This window comes from Zea mays, chromosome 10 (genome assembly GCF_902167145.1).
Source record: "Zea mays cultivar B73 chromosome 10, Zm-B73-REFERENCE-NAM-5.0, whole genome shotgun sequence".
In the NCBI taxonomy this organism is placed as follows: Eukaryota; Viridiplantae; Streptophyta; class Magnoliopsida; order Poales; family Poaceae; genus Zea; species Zea mays.
This window is the reverse complement of record NC_050105.1, coordinates 145,054,637-145,074,213: the sequence shown is the minus strand read 5'-3', so window position 1 is coordinate 145,074,213 and position 19,577 is coordinate 145,054,637. Positions and strand designations below refer to the sequence as shown.

Genomic DNA, 19,577 nt, shown 5'->3' with positions numbered 1-19,577 from the left:
CCCCGCCGCCGCGATTCCCCTCGCCCACCCCCGCCGCGACGGATCACGCGCACGGCTCGCTCCCCTCGCCCACCCTCGCCGCGACGGATCACGCGCACGGCTCGCCCCCCCCCCGCCGCGACAGATCACGCACACGGCTCGCCCCCCGCCGCCGCGACGGATCACGCGCACGGCTCGCCCTCCGCCGCCGCGATTCCCCTCACCCACCCCCACTGCAACGGATCACGCGCACGGCCGCCCCCTCCGGCAAGCCCGCTACTCCGGCAAGCCCGCTCCCCGACTGTACATCTACTCCACTGTCACCTAGCAGCCGCCCTCGTCACGTTGGTTTTCGCCGAGGTGAGTTCTCCCTCCGTCCTTTTTCCTCTGCCCCACCGGTTGCTTGTGTCATCTGTTGCGAATGTCCGTAGAAGGATTGAATATTCAAAAGTGCACGTCTCTGATGTGCTTATAGGTTATGTCATTGAATTGAAACTGGAAGTGTAGGTAGCCAATTTCTACGATACCACAGGATGTACTGCTCTATCTTCTATGAACACACCCAATGCTAAGAAGTCTGACAATTGATAGGGTGTGAAGGCAGATTGTTTGCTCTGCTTAAGAAGTTGTCTCGGTATTAGTAGACCCGTGCTTTATTGGTATAGTAGTTGGACCTAAAAAAACTTTACTGTATCGATCTAATTTTATATGGGAAGATGACCTCACAATGGAAATTCTCCAGTGAATTTGAATGGTACTCTGGTTATTAATGCCCATTGAAGATTATTGGCTCTCCTGTATGACATTGCAAAAAGGTTCACTTTATTCATGGACACGCGATTCACCGCATTACTTGTTTCAGTATCAGGATTCCAGGATTCCAAATCTGAGACGGATGTTGATGTTGACTATAACAGTTTGTACTCAAGGCAGGACTTTCTAAAAGGCAAGGACGATGAGCTTTCATGGTTTAATGCTGGTGTCCCTATAATACCTTGCTCATTTATTTTTTCTGCTGCACCTTAGTTTGCACCTCTGGAGGTCACCTTGAAAGGAATATAAATCAACAAAGGGGGCTCATTTATTTTTTTTGCTGCACCTTAGTCTACACCTCTGGAGGCCACCTTGAAAGGAATATAAATCAACAAAGGGGGCTCATTTATTTTTTTTGCTGCACCTTAGTCTACACCTCTGGAGGCCACCTTGAAAGGAATATAAATCAACAAAGGGGCTCATTTATTGTTTCTGCTGCACCTTAGTCTACACCTCTGGAGGCCACTATTTTTGCACAGCTACTACTTCCCCCTTTGTTGATTTATATTCCTTTCAAGGTGGCCAATGGGTTCAGATTTGGCGCACCCGTCGCATGTTAGTCTTGCGGATTGTAATATTTCCTTATCCCTTAGTTCAATTCATGGATAAATTTTTGTTTTAGGCTACTCTTTGATGTGTTACATTATTACAAAAAACAACTTGGTCTTGGTTCATTTCTAACATGAAAGTGGCCTCTTGTTGTTCTTATGCTTCCCCTAATATAACTTTTATTTTTTTTGAATAATTTCCCAGCTTGTCGACAATTAGAGGCTCTCCCATTCTTGGATCCACTGAAGCATTTTAGAGGTGCTCTGTTCTACTATCAAAGGTTAGCATTATTGTTTCTGCACATCTCCTACTCCCTTCTTTGCATATTTATGGTTGATAAGTATAAGCACATGAATAGTATGGAAGAGAAAAAAGATAATACATTATTACAAAGACCAACTTGGTCTTGGTTCATTTTCTGACATGCAATTATCCTCTTGTTGTTCTTATATGCTTCCCCTAATATAACTTTTATATGACAAATGTTAAGTAATACAATGTCGAGCTTGTGTGTATTGGGGTTTTTTAAATGGGGTATAAAGTTTATATGCATTCTTCCGGTATATATCGGTTGATGCTAATTTTTAGATAAAATTATAGTGGGGAGGCTTAGCTGGTAGTATACTTTGACTTCGGTTCATTTGTATTTCTTAAGAAGTGTTGGCAGTTATCTGTAGCAGTCACCAAAAGCAGACCATTCTAGATCAAACTGAAATGTGTAATGCTTGACAGCTTGAGCAATATGTACTTACCGTCACAAAAACCATATCAGCACCAGCACCAAGACCACGTGTCAATTCCTGGCCAATCTGTAACCTATTTTCTGGTTCAATGGGTGACATCCGCATAGCCTGAAAATTAGTGTTCACAATCCAGAATTCCACACCCTTCATGGAGCTTTCAATCATCTTGTACACAGCATTGGAGCCACCACCTCCAACCCCTATGACTTTAATCCTGGGCTCATTATAGCAGTAAGAGGGAGAAGTGTCCACCAATCTTTGTCGATGGCCACAAAATGGCATTACATGTAGGAAAGCACAAAAGAAATACAAGCACGATTGCAGGTGTTTGGGTAGCAGACACATTAGTTCCAAAATCTGGGGAAAAACAATCAAGCCTCCATATGGTTTCAACTTCCAAGCCAACTGACTTTCCTAATGAGATAATTGCATTTTTGGGACTTCAAATATGACGTTTCACAATAATACCATCCAAAACATTTATTTTGTAAAAACAGGACAATAAACATCTTCCAATTGATTATACTACCATTTATCGTATTTTTTCACTTTTCTAATTTCTTTCCACGTATTTTATACTCACATTTACATCTCTTCGTCACCTGGCCAAGCTGTCAAGCGCGTGGCAAAGCAGGAGCAGTCACCAAAAGCAGCTTCTAGCTTCCTAATTTTTTTAGTGACTAGCGACTCATCAATGCTTTTGAAGCTAATCCACTTTGAAGGAGTCCTTTTGTTGGCTTGTAGTACCTTGCTCCTTCAAGACGCACCAAGCACCAAGAGGATACTGAAAATGAACCAACATTGTTGCCTCTTGGAAGCGCAAGGGTAGGTAATAGGTCATCACAATTTTGGAAACAATTAAAAGACACGTTGGTTGTCTGAAAGTCAAAAGGTTCATCTCTAAGGCGGCGTGACCGGCCACAGGAACATGCATGGAGGAAGACATATCCACTAAAATGTTGCTCCATTGCATCTGATGAAAAGAAATCGCCATGCCTGCGGTGCTTACATGGTCTGCCAGTTAGGCTAACAGTGTCACATTGCTGCCTTCCAGATTCCCATATTGCCCGGCATTCATCTTCTAGCTTCTTTGAGAATACCCTGACTGCTGGTCCTTTAACCATTGAGCCAAAGGACCGCAATGCCTTTTGTAGCTGCACTTCATGCATTCTTGTGGTGTAAAAGGCAGGCAAACCTTTCAAGTATATCTCCTTATCAGTTGGAAGCACCCTTTGACACCATGATGAAGAAAATTTCATGTTAAGCCCATTGTTACTTTCCAAGCACGATAATGTGATCTCAATAGCATTAGATCCTACAGGAAGTTGTCCATTCTTCTCAGTAGGACTTGTATGAGTCTTGCTTTCAGACTGACATCTCAGCACATTTCTTCCACTCAACAGTGCAGTTAGAATAGAGGTACTTATAGACAACCATTTATCAAAAGTAGGGAGGTCAGGTGCATTAACTGGTTTCCCAGATGCAGCTGATACTGCAGCTGTAGCTGATACTGCAGCTGCAGCCACCATGCCAACACCTGCAACAGACCGGCACTTGCATTGCTTGAATATCCCCCTCTCCCTCTCAGCGCAGCAGATTGCCGAAATATAAAATCCTTGATCAACTGAAAGTCATCATGGTTTGTTGAATATCCCCCTCTCCCTCCTACCTCTCACCAATCGCCCCGCGCCCTCGCCTCCGGTCCTCCGCACACCGCTCGGCTAGGAACCAAACAATCACTAAAGCAAGTGGATCTCCAGGGCCCAACCTAGCCCAAAAATGAGTTGATGCATTTCTCTGCTGAATTTCTACAACTGCGTACAAAGTAATTTAATCTAGGTAGCGACAATATTTAGAAACACTTGATTGGTCGAGTACTAATTGACACACTAATTAGTAATTAGTATAATATTCCAAACTTGTGTGTGTTTCGGGTATTTATTGGGGTAGTGTAAAGTTTATATGCATGCTTCCTGTATATAGAGGTTGATGCTATTTATCTAATGATAGTGGGAAGGCTTAGCTAATAGTATGATTTGTGTACGGTGAGCCCATTGCCGAATAGATTCAAGGGTTGATGGCGGCAGACGTGGCAATGGTTGGCGATGGGGTAAACGACTCCCCAGCATTGGCGGCGGCAGACGTGGGCATGGCGATCGGTGCTGGCACAGACGTGGCCATCGATGCTGCTGACATCGTTCTAATGAAGAGCAACCTTGAGGACGTCATCACTGCCATTGATCTCTCGCACAAGACCCTCTCCAGGATCCGGCTGAACTACGTGTGGGCACTGGGCTACGTCCTGGGCATGCCGATCGCCGCCAGCGTCTTGTTCCCTTTCACGGGCGTCGTCTGCCCATCCAGCTCTACAAGAAATCGCTGCACGTTGAAGACGCGCCCAGGCCCGGGGAGGACTCAAATTTGGTGTGACTGCGAGTGAGTACTGATCCCTCGATCTCGATGTGTACTAACGAGAGCATGTTGGCGTCACTGATGCTTAACGAGCCAACACCTGATCGATCTGTGTACAACAAGCAACACGTTTTGGAACAGTTCGCCAATTGATTGTGCAATAATTTAAGACAAGGTTTATCTCTACTATATTAAGCTTCAAGAGTTTTTTATCTTTTGTCTGGAAATGATGTTTACTTTTATTATCAAATATTATGTCAATCACTGTGTGTTGTGTCCTGTGCTGCAGTTTTTTACATGTGCCATGAATTGTTATGCATTTCCTAAAACAACCTTCCCTTTACCTCATACGTATGATCCCTTTATTATTTTCCTTTCAGGTTTTCTCGGCTTTTGGGTATGTTCATAAAATAGCCACCTTTGAAAAGGCTACAGGTTTTTAGGTCAGGTTAAAGTTACTTGCTTCAGATACTTAGTAATTTTGAAATGAACATCAAGAGCCTTATCTTATTCTTTCTGGCAGGCATTGATCCAGTACACTGATGCGGCTACTGCTTTAGCTGCTAGAGAATCCTTAGATGGAAGGAGCATCCCAAGGTGACATTGTGTGGCCTTCTTGTTGTTTGTTGTACTTTCTTATGCTTGTTATAAATTGAATTTTCCTTTGGACCTTTATCGTAGTTACTTGCTTCCGGAGCATGTAACATCCTGCTACCTGCGAATTTCTTTTTCTGCACATAAGGATTTGAACATCAAGTTTTAGTCGATCCGCAGCAGGTAATGCCCATAATTTGTTTTCATGGAGTTATTCATTATTATTTCTGATGTAAGATCCATCCTTTTGTCCCATGTTCTCTTAAGTTTGATCATTCACTACTTTAAGGTGTTCTTGCCTGAGCAGTTCTCGATGTGATGCCATAACATGATTTGTTTTTCAACTTCATTCTTCATGGCTCGGTCTGAGTTGTCACTATAGAACATTATTCATGTGGACGTTTTTTTCCTCCTATATTTCTGCTGAAACGTAGTAATACACCAATGCTACCTGAAGCTAAATGCTTGCACTTATGGTCTTATTTCGTTGCTAGAGAGTAGAGACATCTGTAATTCACTTGAGTTGGTCAAATTTGTTAACGGGTATGTGCAAAGGTAGTCTTTTGGATACAAAGTGTTGCCTATCACTTTCTAATTTTTTGGATATTGATCTGATTCAAGTTTTTAAAATATTAACAGTATAGAGCAACTGGTAAAGGTTTCAGTTCGTCAGGTTGTCTCTTGCCTGCTCATGGATTCAGCAGGCAGTTCAAAAGGTTGACCTATTTGGGAATCTCTGGATCTATGCTTCAGTTACAAGATCAACACATCCACAAGCACCAGTTCAAGCTGAAATGTGAGCCATCTGTTTAAGATATTGGAGCCACTGTTTTTTCTGACGGTGCAAATATACGAATCTAGAATTTTTTATCCCTATTGGTAGCTTGATTTGTATCATAGTAGAACACTGATACACTGAGTAAAGTGTTCCTCGTTACAATACATTGATACACTAAGTAATCTTGTTTTTTTCAGGCTGGAATGGACTCCACTGTCACAGCCAACATGTGACTAAATTTCCTCACTACAGTCTACACCCTGTAGGTCAGTCTCTCTGTCTTAAGTCATCACAAGTTTAATGTTTTTCTTGCTTTCAATGACATTTTCTTTGAAAACATTTGCTCTCTGACTTATTGCAATTGGTTGCTTCCAAAAGTGTTGGCATCCTCGACTCCACTATAAGTCTTGTCTTTTTATCTTTTACAGTAGTATTCTTACGGACGAATCAAACCAAACATCAACCCGGGATCAGGTGATTACTTTAGCAGCAGTATTTCTCTAGCCTTGCTTTGCTATTTTCATAAAAACATCTTGTGTTTTATGTTATTATTAGGCACATATAGTAATGTTTTAGGCATGATCAATGAAACTCAAGTCCTGCTTAGTCTACTTCCTCCCACTCGCATTCCCATCTCATTGTTCTATTACACCAAAGCCAGATGAATTTTAAAAGGTGTTACAAACGCTACCACATTGACATGTGACTTTACTCTGTTTTTCAGGTAGCATGCCCGCTACTCTACCACCACTGATCCATATCTTTCAGGTCATTGTATTGCTATTCTGCAGGCCATCGACTAGAACAAAGATCTTTCTAGAGAATTATATTGTTGATTCAGAAATTTCTCTTATAGCCACTGTTAATTTGGTGCGTGTTTCGTCTTTATATATGTGCTTTTGGAGAAAGCTGATAGGCTAAATTGTTTGGGTTCTAGGCAGTAGCTAGAAAGAGACTTGGAAGCTGAGAAAAGCTGCTGCAATATATTGCAAGAACTTATCTCACGGCATTTCAAACTCGCTCGCTTCTTTCTTTTCTACATACATTCATAGTACATTGATATGTGATCCAATTTATAAAATTTTAAGCGAAATTTCTTGTGGATGGTGACCACTACCAAGTCTGGATCGTGAGTAGTACTTGGGAGATACTAATCAATTGTTTGGTATACTAAAATAATCTGTTGTGGTTCTATGCATTTAGAATATGCGTTCATGATTTTGTTTTTGAGGATTGGATGATGTGTTGTTTACTATCCTCGGGGCTACATGGTGTGGACTGTGAAGGCCGGCCGATGTACATAGAGAGGCCAGGGAAGGTGTCCTGGAGTTTGAGAGAGCTTTTAGGGAGAGGTTCTCTGCCTGCACATTAGCTGCTAAGAGGCATATTGACTCCACTACCATCTTCGATGTCCAAGGTGTGGTATGTTAATGATTCAGTTTGAGCTGTGCTTACAAAATGCAGATTTGTGTGGTTTTTGCTCTTAGAATATATTGCTTGTCATATATATGTTTGTTGTTCTGTATCACAGCTTCTTTAGCTAATCGATATGATATGAGGCCTAGGAGTTGCCACTTTGCTTATGCTTGCTTCAACTCTTCTCAGGGGCTCACATGGATCATCCCCGAGCGCAAGCAAACTTTGAGATCGCGCCGAAAGCATGCCATCCCTGGAATCCTTCAGTTGGGAGTAACATTTAGTTCCACTCTGTGGTTTTTGCTCTCTAAATATATTGCTTGTCATACATATGTTTGCGATCTCATAGATTTGGATTTTGAGCAGTACCAGTTTATTATTTTTGTTAATGCAAGCCTTGAAGCGTATCAAACTCTATGAACTGGTATGATTTGGAAGATAGGAACTGTAACTTCTATGTTGCAAATAATCTATGAGGTGTGAGCTGCTAGAGGTAAAACTTGCTGAAATAGTTATGATCTGAAATAGTCATGTATCTTGTGATATTAACAATTCCTCATAGTATTTGACTATTTGTATTGTAGCAACTGCTCCTTTTGCTTCGTGTAGTACTAAATTTACTGTTGCTTGTTTAAAAGAAAAAATTTAGGTTCCATTTGCAATAGTGGATATGTTTTCACTGTCTGATGAATGCTGTTGAGATATTTGGTTTTTCTTTTGTCAAACTCCAATTAATATATTTTCCTTGTATTGTATGAATTGCGATGTTCAGAAGCACAAAGATATTAGTAAAGCCGAGAAGGACATCGTTCTCAGGTATGTTCTTATGTTTACTTTACATTCAAGAAGGACATTCTATTTGAAGCTCAACTTATCGTGTAAATTGGTTTCAAAGCTCAACAAGTATTGTGATGCTTGGTATTTTTGTTCTTCACACCCCCTTCGCCAAGGCCATCAATGGCGCCGCGCTGCACCTCTTCAGCTTCGCCGAGGCCATCAACATCGGTCGCCCACCTAGAAACTCTTTAAGATCATAGACCTCCACGATAGGCTCTCGAAGTCTCGGACCTCCTATCCGACGTCTTTGGCTATACCTAGCCTCAACATCGAGATGACGATGTGAGGACTCTAGGTCAATGTCTCTAGCGTTGTCCTATCATGAAAAGCAAATTATCACGAAATGTTTTTATGGATTTTATCTTCATTAATAAAGATAAAATTATAGTTATGTAAACATTCTTAACCTTTAAAAAGATGCTAACAAAAACATTGAATGATAATTAATGCTTCTGCATCTCAATATATCTTATTATAGCATGTTTACTCCGTAGCAACGCACGGGCACACATCTAGTGTTTTCATAAGTAGTACAGCACCTCACCACTACACCATCCACATGTTTTCATAAGTAGTGGCACAACAATTAGTATATCACCATGCACTCTCAAAAAGTTTTTTATTATTTTGACATAAAATTTGTCACACATGTTCCTTTAACACGTAGAAGCCTAAGTCATGCGAAAACTTAATTTTTTTTTGAATTATTCACCATATTACATAATTTAAAGGTATAGTTGAAAATAAATAAATAAATAGCAAACATGTTCAAAAACTCGTGAAATTTGGTGTGGCTCCATATTATGGTCATGGAAGGTTAACATAAAAATTTCAAAGGATTTCGTGAAAATTCGTGTAGACATGGTTCACAAATGGGCACATCTCCTATATAGTTTCATCACATCCTACATGAAGTTAGTAGTTTGTACCACTCTCAAAAAGTTTTTTATTATTTTGACATAAAATTTGTCACACATGTTCCTTTAACACGTAGAAGCCTAAGTCATGCGAAAACTTAATTTTTTTTGAATTATTCACCATATTACATAATTTAAAGGTATAGTTGAAAATAAATAAATAAATAGCAAACATGTTCAAAAACTCGTGAAATTTGGTGTGGCTCCATATTATGGTCATGGAAGGTTAACATAAAAATTTCAAAGGATTTCGTGAAAATTCGTGTAGACATGGTTCACAAATGGGCACATCTCCTATATAGTTTCATCACATCCTACATGAAGTTAGTAGTTTGTACCACTCTCAAAAAGTTTTTTATTATTTTGACATAAAATTTGTCACACATGTTCCTTTAACACGTAGAAGCCTAAGTCATGCGAAAACTTAATTTTTTTTTGAATTATTCACCATATTACATAATTTAAAGGTATAGTTGAAAATAAATAAATAAATAGCAAACATGTTCAAAAACTCGTGAAATTTGGTGTGGCTCCATATTATGGTCATGGAAGGTTAACATAAAAATTTCAAAGGATTTCGTGAAAATTCGTGTAGACATGGTTCACAAATGGGCACATCTCCTATATAGTTTCATCACATCCTACATGAAGTTAGTAGTTTGTACCACTCTCAAAAAGTTTTTTATTATTTTGACATAAAATTTGTCACACATGTTCCTTTAACACGTAGAAGCCTAAGTCATGCGAAAACTTAATTTTTTTTTGAATTATTCACCATATTACATAATTTAAAGGTATAGTTGAAAATAAATAAATAAATAGCAAACATGTTCAAAAACTCGTGAAATTTGGTGTGGCTCCATATTATGGTCATGGAAGGTTAACATAAAAATTTCAAAGGATTTCGTGAAAATTCGTGTAGACATGGTTCACAAATGGGCACATCTCCTATATAGTTTCATCACATCCTACATGAAGTTAGTAGTTTGTACCACTCTCAAAAAGTTTTTTATTATTTTGACATAAAATTTGTCACACATGTTCCTTTAACACGTAGAAGCCTAAGTCATGCGAAAACTTAATTTTTTTTGAATTATTCACCATATTACATAATTTAAAGGTATAGTTGAAAATAAATAAATAAATAGCAAACATGTTCAAAAACTCGTGAAATTTGGTGTGGCTCCATATTATGGTCATGGAAGGTTAACATAAAAATTTCAAAGGATTTCGTGAAAATTCGTGTAGACATGGTTCACAAATGGGCACATCTCCTATATAGTTTCATCAAATCCTACATGAAGTTAGTAGTTTGTACCACTCTCAAAAAGTTTTTTATTATTTTGACATAAAATTTGTCACACATGTTCCTTTAACACGTAGAAGCCTAAGTCATGCGAAAACTTAATTTTTTTTTGAATTATTCACCATATTACATAATTTAAAGGTATAGTTGAAAATAAATAAATAAATAGCAAACATGTTCAAAAACTCGTGAAATTTGGTGTGGCTCCATATTATGGTCATGAAAGGTTAACATAAAAATTTCAAAGGATTTCGTGAAAATTCGTGTAGACATGGTTCACAAATGGGCACATCTCCTATATAGTTTCATCACATCCTACATGAAGTTAGTAGTTTGTACCACTCTCAAAAAGTTTTTTATTATTTTGACATAAAATTTGTCACACATGTTCCTTTAACACGTAGAAGCCTAAGTCATGCGAAAACTTAATTTTTTTTTGAATTATTCACCATATTACATAATTTAAAGGTATAGTTGAAAATAAATAAATAAATAGCAAACATGTTCAAAAACTCGTGAAATTTGGTGTGGCTCCATATTATGGTCATGGAAGGTTAACATAAAAATTTCAAAGGATTTCGTGAAAATTCGTGTAGACATGGTTCACAAATGGGCACATCTCCTATATAGTTTCATCACATCCTACATGAAGTTAGTAGTTTGTACCACTCTCAAAAAGTTTTTTATTATTTTGACATAAAATTTGTCACACATGTTCCTTTAACACGTAGAAGCCTAAGTCATGCGAAAACTTAATTTTTTTTGTAAAGTTCTCCTTTGCAAATCCACAGAATACCTCAACTCCTTCTCCTTCTCAAATACTGTCACCTCTGCAAAATAAGGCCGTAGCATAAGCAAGTCCATTCTCAGCCCTCTAGTGTTCACATGCAATGTCTTCATCACTCGTGGAATTATTAGGTGGTCTCTAAATTTTTCTGTTGCAATTCTTCGGCGCAACGAAAACTTTGCTATAAGAATCCGCCTAATCTTGTCCAACACATCAACCACGTACAACCCTTTGACTTCCTTTATCAAAGAATTGAAAGACTCTGCCAAATTGCTGGTCAAATAATCAACCTTGCAGTGTTCATTGAACTTGCTCCTTGACCACACCCTATTGTGATGTTGTGCCATCCATGCCTGCATACCTGCCTTCTTGTACATTTCACTCATGTGTTCATTGTATTCATCCATGCAACATGTGTATGCTGCTGGCCATAAGTGCTTACTCAATAGATCTCCTTTAAACTTTTTTGTAAAGTTTCCAGCTAGGTGTCTCATGCATTCCCTGTGTTCCACTCCAGGAAACGCCTTATCAACCGCATCTTCCAAACCTTTACAAGCATCAGTGTGTATGGTCAATCCATTTGGAAACCCAATAACTTGGCGCAAATTATTCAAAAACCATGTCCAGCTCTCTGCATTTTCTGACTCTATCACACCATAAGCAACCGGAAACAACCAATTGTGTCCATCAATTGCACAAGCAGCTACTAACTGTCCTTTAAATCTCCCAGTAAGAACAGTTGCATCCACCGCCAAATAAGGCCTACAACCTTCTAGGAAGCCCTTCCAACAAGCTTTAAATGAGACAAAGACCCTCCGAAAGCATTCTTTGCTCATAGTTTGGCCTTTCACTATGTACTCCACTGTATGCCTGTCAATCTCCACAACACTTCCTGGAGAAGCCTTCTCCACTTCGGATTTGAAAGAGTACAACAATGCAAAACTATCCTTCCATGGACCATTAATTTTGTTAAGAGCCATTTCCTTTCCATAGAATACCCTCATGTAAGGCACTGTAATGTTATATTTCTCTTTGAGCTTCTTTATCAATGCAGCTGGACCAATTGAAGGATTCTCTGCCACCCACTGTAACATTTTATCACAACACCACCTAGCCGTGGCTGCCTTTTGTGACCCTTTCCTTGCTTCACTTGGACAAGTATGTGGAAAGGGGTTAACCTTGACTTGAATAACTTTGCTATTTCTCATATTAGAGGCATGCATCCTCCACTTACACCGAGAGAATGCACAATGCACAGTATACCTGTCTGGCTCACTATGGTCAATCACAAAGTCATACTCACCCTTGATGCAATATGTTGCAAGGGCATTCCTACAATCTTCCATTGTTGGAAAACAACTGCCTTCATCCATACAAGGATTCTCTCTATCATAATCAATCACCGGCATGTCCACATCATCTGCATTCTCAGGCACCAACACAGCAATGTTCTCCTCTCTCTCTTCTTCATCGGTGTCATCAAATTGAGCAAGCATGTTAGGCTCATTCGCACCATGAGTATCCCAATTTTGAACAAACTCCGGATATGAACTCTCATCATCATTCGCAAAATCATAATCATCATCACTCGCACCACGAAGATCCATCCTATTTGACACAAAAAAAGAGAAGTATTAGTCCTAACCATCCTATTAAGTATTGTTCACTAAACAAAGGGGTCCCAATAAATAAGTTCGTTCTTGGATGACACTAGAAAACAAGACAGAACATGCCAAATACAAAGGGGACCACTGTGACCATAGGAAAGGGATCAGGACCACCCATGTGAAGTATTTTTCTCACCACTCACCCTGTGCGATGGCTCGGTACATCCTGTCGAGCAGCGTCGGGAGGTGAGAGAAAGGCCTCCATATGCTCAAACAGCTCCAAAGTGAGGAGGTTCGCAGCCGAGGGTGAGGAGCGTCGCGTGGCCGACGAGCGAGCTCCGCGGGTCAGCTTCTGGAGAGCAGCTGCGTCGCGCGCCTAGCAGACCATGGTGAGCAGCGGCTCGTCCCGAGGGCCACGACAGGAGCAGCTGCGCCGCGCGACTCGCAGGCCAAGGTGAGCAGAGCGGCGATTCCACTCTGGAGCCACGGCAGGGGACGACGACCGCGTGGCCCAGGGCGCCTGGTGCCACGGCAGGGGCAGCGCCGTGCGCCTCCACGACGACCACCAGCGGCAGTGATGTCTACCGGGCTCCAGGCGAGGAGCAGCCGCGTGGCCGAGGGCGTCTGGAGCCACGGCAGGGGCAGCGCCGCGCGCCTCCACGGCGACCACCAGCGGCGGCGATGTGTACCGGGCTCCGGGCGAGGAGCAGCCGCGTGGCCGAGGGAGTCTGGGGCCACGGCAGGGGCAGCGCCGCGCGCCTCCACGGCGACGGCGACCACCGGCGGCGACGGGAACCTAGGGCGGCGGCACAACGATTTTTGCGATGGATTCCCTCTGTTGTTCGATTGGGGATTTTGGGATGTGGCGTGTGGGGCCCAACTGCAGGTGACGGCAAACGGTAACGGCTGACGGTGAGAGTTTTTCTGATGCGCTGCTCCGAATACAAGGGTAGAACTGAGGAATTTTCATTGCTAAGGTGAAATCTGAGGTTTTGTGCCATGCAGTGGTGCGGCATGTAATTCTCCCATGTATAAAAAGTGAAAACGAACGTGGTCTACTAGCTAGGACTCTCAGTTAGTCTGTTTGGATCCATCCCTTGTTAAATTTAGCGTACTAATAGCTGTTAGATCATGAACCTAATTAATTAAACAGGCTGTAGCGGTAGTAATAAAACGCTAGTGGTAGCAACTTGAACTGCTTTTAGGTGAGTAATAAGCGGCAATAACAATTACCGAGAGAACATTTTGATGGCCTCATAATATATTTGTGGTGGAGTTTATGGCTAGAAAGAAACAACAGAATTTTTAAGGGCCAGCAGAGAACGACAGAGCAAATGGTGCAGGTGGTGAAAGAGCTCATTGGTGGAGGTGTAGCGTGTCTGTAGCGGCTGGAGTCCCGGTCAAGGGGGGGAGGGTTTGGGTCTTTTTCTTTAAGCGTCAGTGTTCTATCTAGGTTTTTTTTTTGTTAAGTTTTTCGGGCTGTGTCTGTTTGTAAAGTTTATTTTTACCTCTTCTAATATATTGGAATGGCAAATCTTTTGCCTTTCTCTTTCAAAAAAAAAAACAATTGCCAAGAGAGTGAGCGCATGCATTGGATCTACGTGCAGAGGCAGGGAATCTCATGATCGGAGTAGGTCTGCGCTGCCCGCTGGTCCAGTATACTAATACTAGCTACAAGTAATGTAAGCTAGCATAGATCGATCTTGGGGCCAGCCCCAGCCGATTATATTGTTGCATTAGCTTAGCTGGCTCCTTTTTTACACGCTAGCTCTTTCTACCTAACTCAACCCCAATATATCATACGTATGCATGGATCAGGACGGACGACAGTGGTGCGACTGCATACGACTGGCGAACGTGAAGGCCGGGTTTAATTTATGGATCAGGACGGACGATAGTGGTATGACTGCCTCGTGCATGCGTGTCTCTTTGGAGCTTGATTAACGTAACATCGTCAAAATCCGCTTTTTTTTTTGAAGGATAAGGAGGGGGAAACCCCTACTGCGCATTTTATTAGAAAGCGAAAATTAAAGGTTAGGCCCTGTTCCTTTTACAATCAATAAAAAGAAGAGAAAAAGAAAGAAAAAGGAAGAGCTATTTCTATATTTGCCACAAATTTAGCCAGTTCGGGATTGAGGTGTCGAATTCTCCCCGTGCTCTGTGAATGATTAGTCGCAATTCTTTACTAAATTCCTGAGTGCAGCGGAGCACGGAGGGATCTCTGTTTGAAAACAGCCACTCGTTTCGGCTTTTCCAGATGCTCCAAGTCATAAGAATAGTGATCTCCATAGAGAAGGGAACGTTGAGCTGGTGTTTGAGGTTCACAGATGCTTCTTCAGGGTTAGAAATTCTGGGTGGGGTAATGCCAATTGAGATCCGCTTCACTCCCAGGATTCAGCCACCGCTCGCATGCAACTGTCCCGATCGACTTGCCGTGACCATGACTCCACAAGTGACGATGTGGTAGCTGAGCGGAGTGAGAGTGAGGCCGACAGAGTTGCCCGGCCCCGTCGGCGCTTCTCGGCCGTGCATGTTCGTTTGCGCGACGAGACAAACACCTGTCTCTGTCTGTACGGGGATCTGCATGGCTCGTGTTGCGACATGCATATCGACGGTTATAAATTGGTGCGGTGCGGTAGCTGAGCTGCCTGCCGCTGGGTGGGGCAGCTCGATCTCTAGCTTGCTTGTCCTGTCCCGGTGCGTGTGGTCGTCCTTTTTAAGCTTTTCATGATGGTGCACGCTATTATGATTAGTTGTTGCTCCTGTTGCTGGGCGAAGAGATTCCAAGATTAGCATTTAGCAGGCGTAGACAATATAGTTATAATTAGCACGTATGTGTGATTCGTTTCAAAGTGACGGGGAGGCAGCAGGCGTGCTTTGCTAAGTTCAGAAGCCCAAAATGGGATAATCCCCCCGATCTATTCTACAATCTTGGGCCCCCTCCCTGTTCAGGAGGAGTTTGGTTTCCACAGGCACAAGTTACTGACGGGCCGCCGGTCCAGCAACACACCTTGCGGCCTTTTCCTTGTGCGGCACGGATGCTTTTGCTCTGCATCAGCGACGGCGCAGATCGCAAAGCACCAGGGCGATCTCGGCGCCCAGCACGGGCGGTTCAGGTCAAGCCTCGCGTCAGCCGTCAGGTCTCCTCCGGGCAGCGGCGCGTGCGTCCCCCCATCCCCCCCATTCGACGAGAGAGAGTTTGCCCCCCACCCATTCGACGAGATCTCGGAGGCAGCCTCGAGGTAACCTCCGCGTAACTTGTGGCTTCCTTTCTAGCTCGATTCTGATTATCCCGGCTGGTGATGCGCTCTTCGGTCCTGGTCCCGGTCCCGTAGCCGGTGGTTTGTGCGGCGGCGGCGGCAAATTCGTGCGATATTGCGTATCGCCTCTGTTAACCTTTACCCAGGCGTCCGGACATGCGGAGGGGGCACAGTTTTGTATCGGTAGTGGTTCCGTGCTTCTGCGGTGGATTTTGGGGCTTCGGTTTTAGGTAGAGCACTTCGAGCTGTGTTGGCGTAGAAACCCTAGATCCGCGATCCCTGTTTGGTGCTAGCCTGTTTGGTTTACCCACTTTGGTCTCGTCTATAGCCATCATAGGTCGAATTACTATCAGGTCGAATTACTATAGCCATCATACAGATATACTATCTGCTTCCGAAAACTATTTCTAGCATCATGCCAGTCCAAACGAACCTGAGACCGAGACTGCGACCTGCTCGTCTTCGTTTCAAAGTGACGGGGGACGGGAGGCACCAGGCGTGCTTTGCTAAGTTTCAGAAGCCCAAAATGTGGATAATCCCCCCGATTTATTCCACAAACTTGGGCCCCCTCCCTGTTCAGGAGGAGTTTGGTTCCACAGGTAGTACAAGTTACTGACGGGCCACCGGTCCAGCAAAACCACACCCACCCACAAGCCCACAACCCACCTCGCGGCCTTTTTCCTTGTGCGGCACGGATGCTTTTGCTCTGCATCAGCGACGGCGCAGATCGCAAAGCACCAGGGCGATCTCGCCGCCCAGCACGGGCGGTTCAGGTCAAGCCTCGCGTCAGCCGTCAGGTCTCCTCCGGGCAGCGCCGCGTGCGTCCCCCCATCCCCCCCATTCGACGAGAGAGAGATTGCCCCCCACCCATTCGACGAGATCTCGGAGGCAGCCTCGAGGTAACCTCCGTCCTCCGCGTAACTTGTGGCTTCCTTTCTAGCTCGATTCTGATTATCCCGGCTGGTGATGCGCTCTTCGGTCCCGATCCCGGTCCCGTAGCTGGTGGTTTGTGCGGCGGCGGCGGCAAATTCGTGCAATATTGCGTATCGCCTCTGTTAACCTTTACCCAGGCGTCCGGACATGCGGAGGGGGCACAGTTTTGTATCGGTTGTGGTTCCGTGCTTCTGCGGTGGGATTGCGGTGGATTTTGGGGCTTCGATTTTAGGTAGAGCACTTCGAGCTGTGTTGGCGTAGAAACCCTAGATCCGCGATCCCGGTTTGGTGCTAGCCTGTTTGGTTTACCCACTTTGGTCTCGTCTATAGCCATCATAGGTCGAATTACTATCAGGTTCAGGTCCCTATTCTCTGCCTCGGTTCGATGGATGAAGTCCACGGTGCACAGCTCGTCGGTTAGGCAGGGAGTGAGTGAAATCTGCTTCGATCTGATTAATTCCTAGCTCAAACGATACCAGGGATGTTTGTGTGCCGAGCAGCCTCTTTGCTTTGCTGTCGCTCTCTAGATTCATTCTAAGGCGTACCTGAGTGATATTGCATATGGTTTGTGATGGAGACTTCGCCATTGATTTCTTGTCTTTTTTTTTTTTGCAGGTGACCCTGTTCTGATTCTCGTGGTTTCAGGGGAGGATCTAGGTCCAGGGAGATTAATCTCGAGGTTGGACCTCACATTTTTATGGCCTTTGACTGCAACAAGGAAAGAGGAGTTTCTTCGCCTGACAGTTGCTCCCGCATTTGCACCGAGGGCACTCTCGTCCAGGCAAATCCCTTATCTCACTACTGGAAGCCTAAACGTTTGGAGAACTTCAACAAGTTGGAGAACCAGAAGTCCAGTTATGAATCTGCTCCGAGTGGCTCTGATCCAAAACAGGATGCTGAAGCGAGTGATGAGGCAACTGCCTCACTGTGTGGCTTCAGGTGCTTCACTGATCTGCCAGCTTCGTTGGTCTGCGAGGTCCTTGCACGTCTCGATGCGAAGGACCTTGGAATTGTATCCTGTGTCTCCACCCTCCTGCACGCCTTAGCCACAGATCATCAGGGATGGAAGAAGTTATACTGCGAAAGGTGGGGGCTTCCAGACCTCCCCACCACCCTGAATGGGCCCTTGCTGCCGGGTGTCCCCCTAGATGGGAAGTTTTGGAAAACATTTTTCGTGGAGCGGGAGTTTAGGAGCAAATCCTTCATGGGAAGATTCAATCTGGATATTCTCCGTGGCCACAATGAGGATGTGCGTGCTGTGTCCCTTTTGGTATCAGCAAATCTGATATTCACAGGCGGCCGCGATTCTGTGGTTAGGATGTGGAAGATGGAGGAAGGGTTATTGATTGATACATCCCGTGCACTTGGTGGCACCATCCGGGCGATTGCAGCTGACTCGAGGCTTTTAGTGAGTGGAGGAACTAATGCCTATATTCAGTGTTGGAGGGCCGTTGAAGGCAATGGTCAATTATTTCACATCTCTGGAAGTGGTACCGACCAGAATGCGGAGTTTCGCCTCTGGGGTCATGAAGGTCCTGTGACTTGTCTTGCCCTGGATTCACTGAGGATTTATAGTGGTTCTTGGGACATGACTGTTCGTGTTTGGGACAGAGACCAGATGGAGTGTGTGCAAAAGTTCATGCATGCAGACTGGGTTTGGGATCTTGCTCTGCGTGGAAATACTGTTGCCAGTACTGCTGGTAGAGATGCATATGTATGGGATATCAGGGCTGGCGAGTTAACAAGCTTAATTTCCAATGCCCATGTTGGTAGCGCATATTCAATTGCTTGGACACACCTGCCAGATGTGCTGTTTACTGGTGGAGAGGATGGTGCTATTCGATTGTTCAATGTTTCTGATGTCTGTGATGATGAGGGTGACATTAAACCAGTGGCAACTTGGGTGCCACATTCAGGTCCTGTTCATTCTCTTGCTTTTGAGTATCCATGGCTTGTGTCAGCCTCGAGTGATGGCAGGATTGCACTTATTGATTTGAGGAAGCTTCTGTCCTCCAAAAGTTCATCAAAGGGTCTGCGTGTTAAGAGAGTTGATGGAAGCGCAATAGAGCCTCCACAGAGGATGCTTCATGGCGTTGGATGTGATCTCTTCTCCATCGCTATTGGTGCAGATAGGATTGTATGTGCCGGTGAGGATGGTTCTGTTAGAGTCTGGAACTTCTCAGAAGCATTGGAGATTGAGAGGAGGGCACAGGCTCTAAGGAGTTTGAGGCAGGAGAACCGCATCAGGCGGAGGAAATCACAAGCGGAGATGAATACAAATACTAGAAGGCCTGACCAGTGTTCAATAGCCATGAAAAAGAACCAACTGAAGGGTGATAAGAGCGCAACTTGGCACAACAAGCGTGCCATTAATGAGAAGGCCAAGTCTTAGATTAGGATTGTCATTGGTAGCCGTTCACTGAGTTGCAGTCTATCGTGGCCATACATTGCCATCACTGGGTACTTTCTTGTTGGTCGTACTTGAGATTTTATTTTCACTGAAGCCGGGTCTAGTAACACGTTTTCAACATTGACACATTCAAATGTTCAACTTTATGTGGTTATACAATTACCAACTTAATATATGCAAATCTTCTATGCCTAGCATATATTGATCAAAAGAAAGATAAGTTCCTCAAACCTTTC

At 43.6% G+C, this 19,577-nt stretch overlaps 1 protein-coding gene and 1 long non-coding RNA gene across 5 annotated transcripts; both read left to right on the top strand.

The window, feature by feature from the left end:
* The first annotated feature begins 1,543 nt into the window (after positions 1 to 1,543).
* On the top strand, positions 1,544 to 8,512 carry LOC103642067 (uncharacterized). 3 transcript variants are annotated; one of them, XR_002265940.1, is made up of 10 exons: positions 1,544 to 1,621; positions 4,877 to 4,939; positions 5,020 to 5,093; positions 5,178 to 5,273; positions 5,730 to 5,886; positions 6,066 to 6,134; positions 6,297 to 6,342; positions 6,593 to 7,285; positions 7,474 to 8,100; positions 8,235 to 8,512. It is a non-coding gene; the product is annotated as an uncharacterized lncRNA (long non-coding RNA). The 3 variants fall into 3 exon arrangements; XR_002749440.1 differs by having other exon boundaries at positions 6,593 to 7,290; XR_002749439.1 differs by lacking the exon at positions 1,544 to 1,621 and adding an exon at positions 4,160 to 4,671.
* A 7,281-nt stretch (positions 8,513 to 15,793) lies between these two features.
* On the top strand, positions 15,794 to 19,571 carry LOC100282533 (F-box domain containing protein). Of its 2 annotated transcripts, none has more exons than NM_001155441.2 (2): positions 15,794 to 15,980; positions 17,547 to 19,538. In NM_001155441.2, the coding sequence occupies exon 2, from the start codon at positions 17,629 to 17,631 to the stop codon at positions 19,321 to 19,323; it is 1,695 nt and encodes a 564-aa protein (NP_001148913.2). In that variant the 5' UTR covers positions 15,794 to 15,980; positions 17,547 to 17,628; the 3' UTR covers positions 19,324 to 19,538. The 2 variants fall into 2 exon arrangements, with proteins under 2 accessions (NP_001148913.2, XP_008661940.1); XM_008663718.4 differs by lacking the exon at positions 15,794 to 15,980 and adding an exon at positions 16,478 to 16,897 and having other exon boundaries at positions 17,547 to 19,571.
* Positions 19,572 to 19,577: the final 6 nt, after the last annotated feature.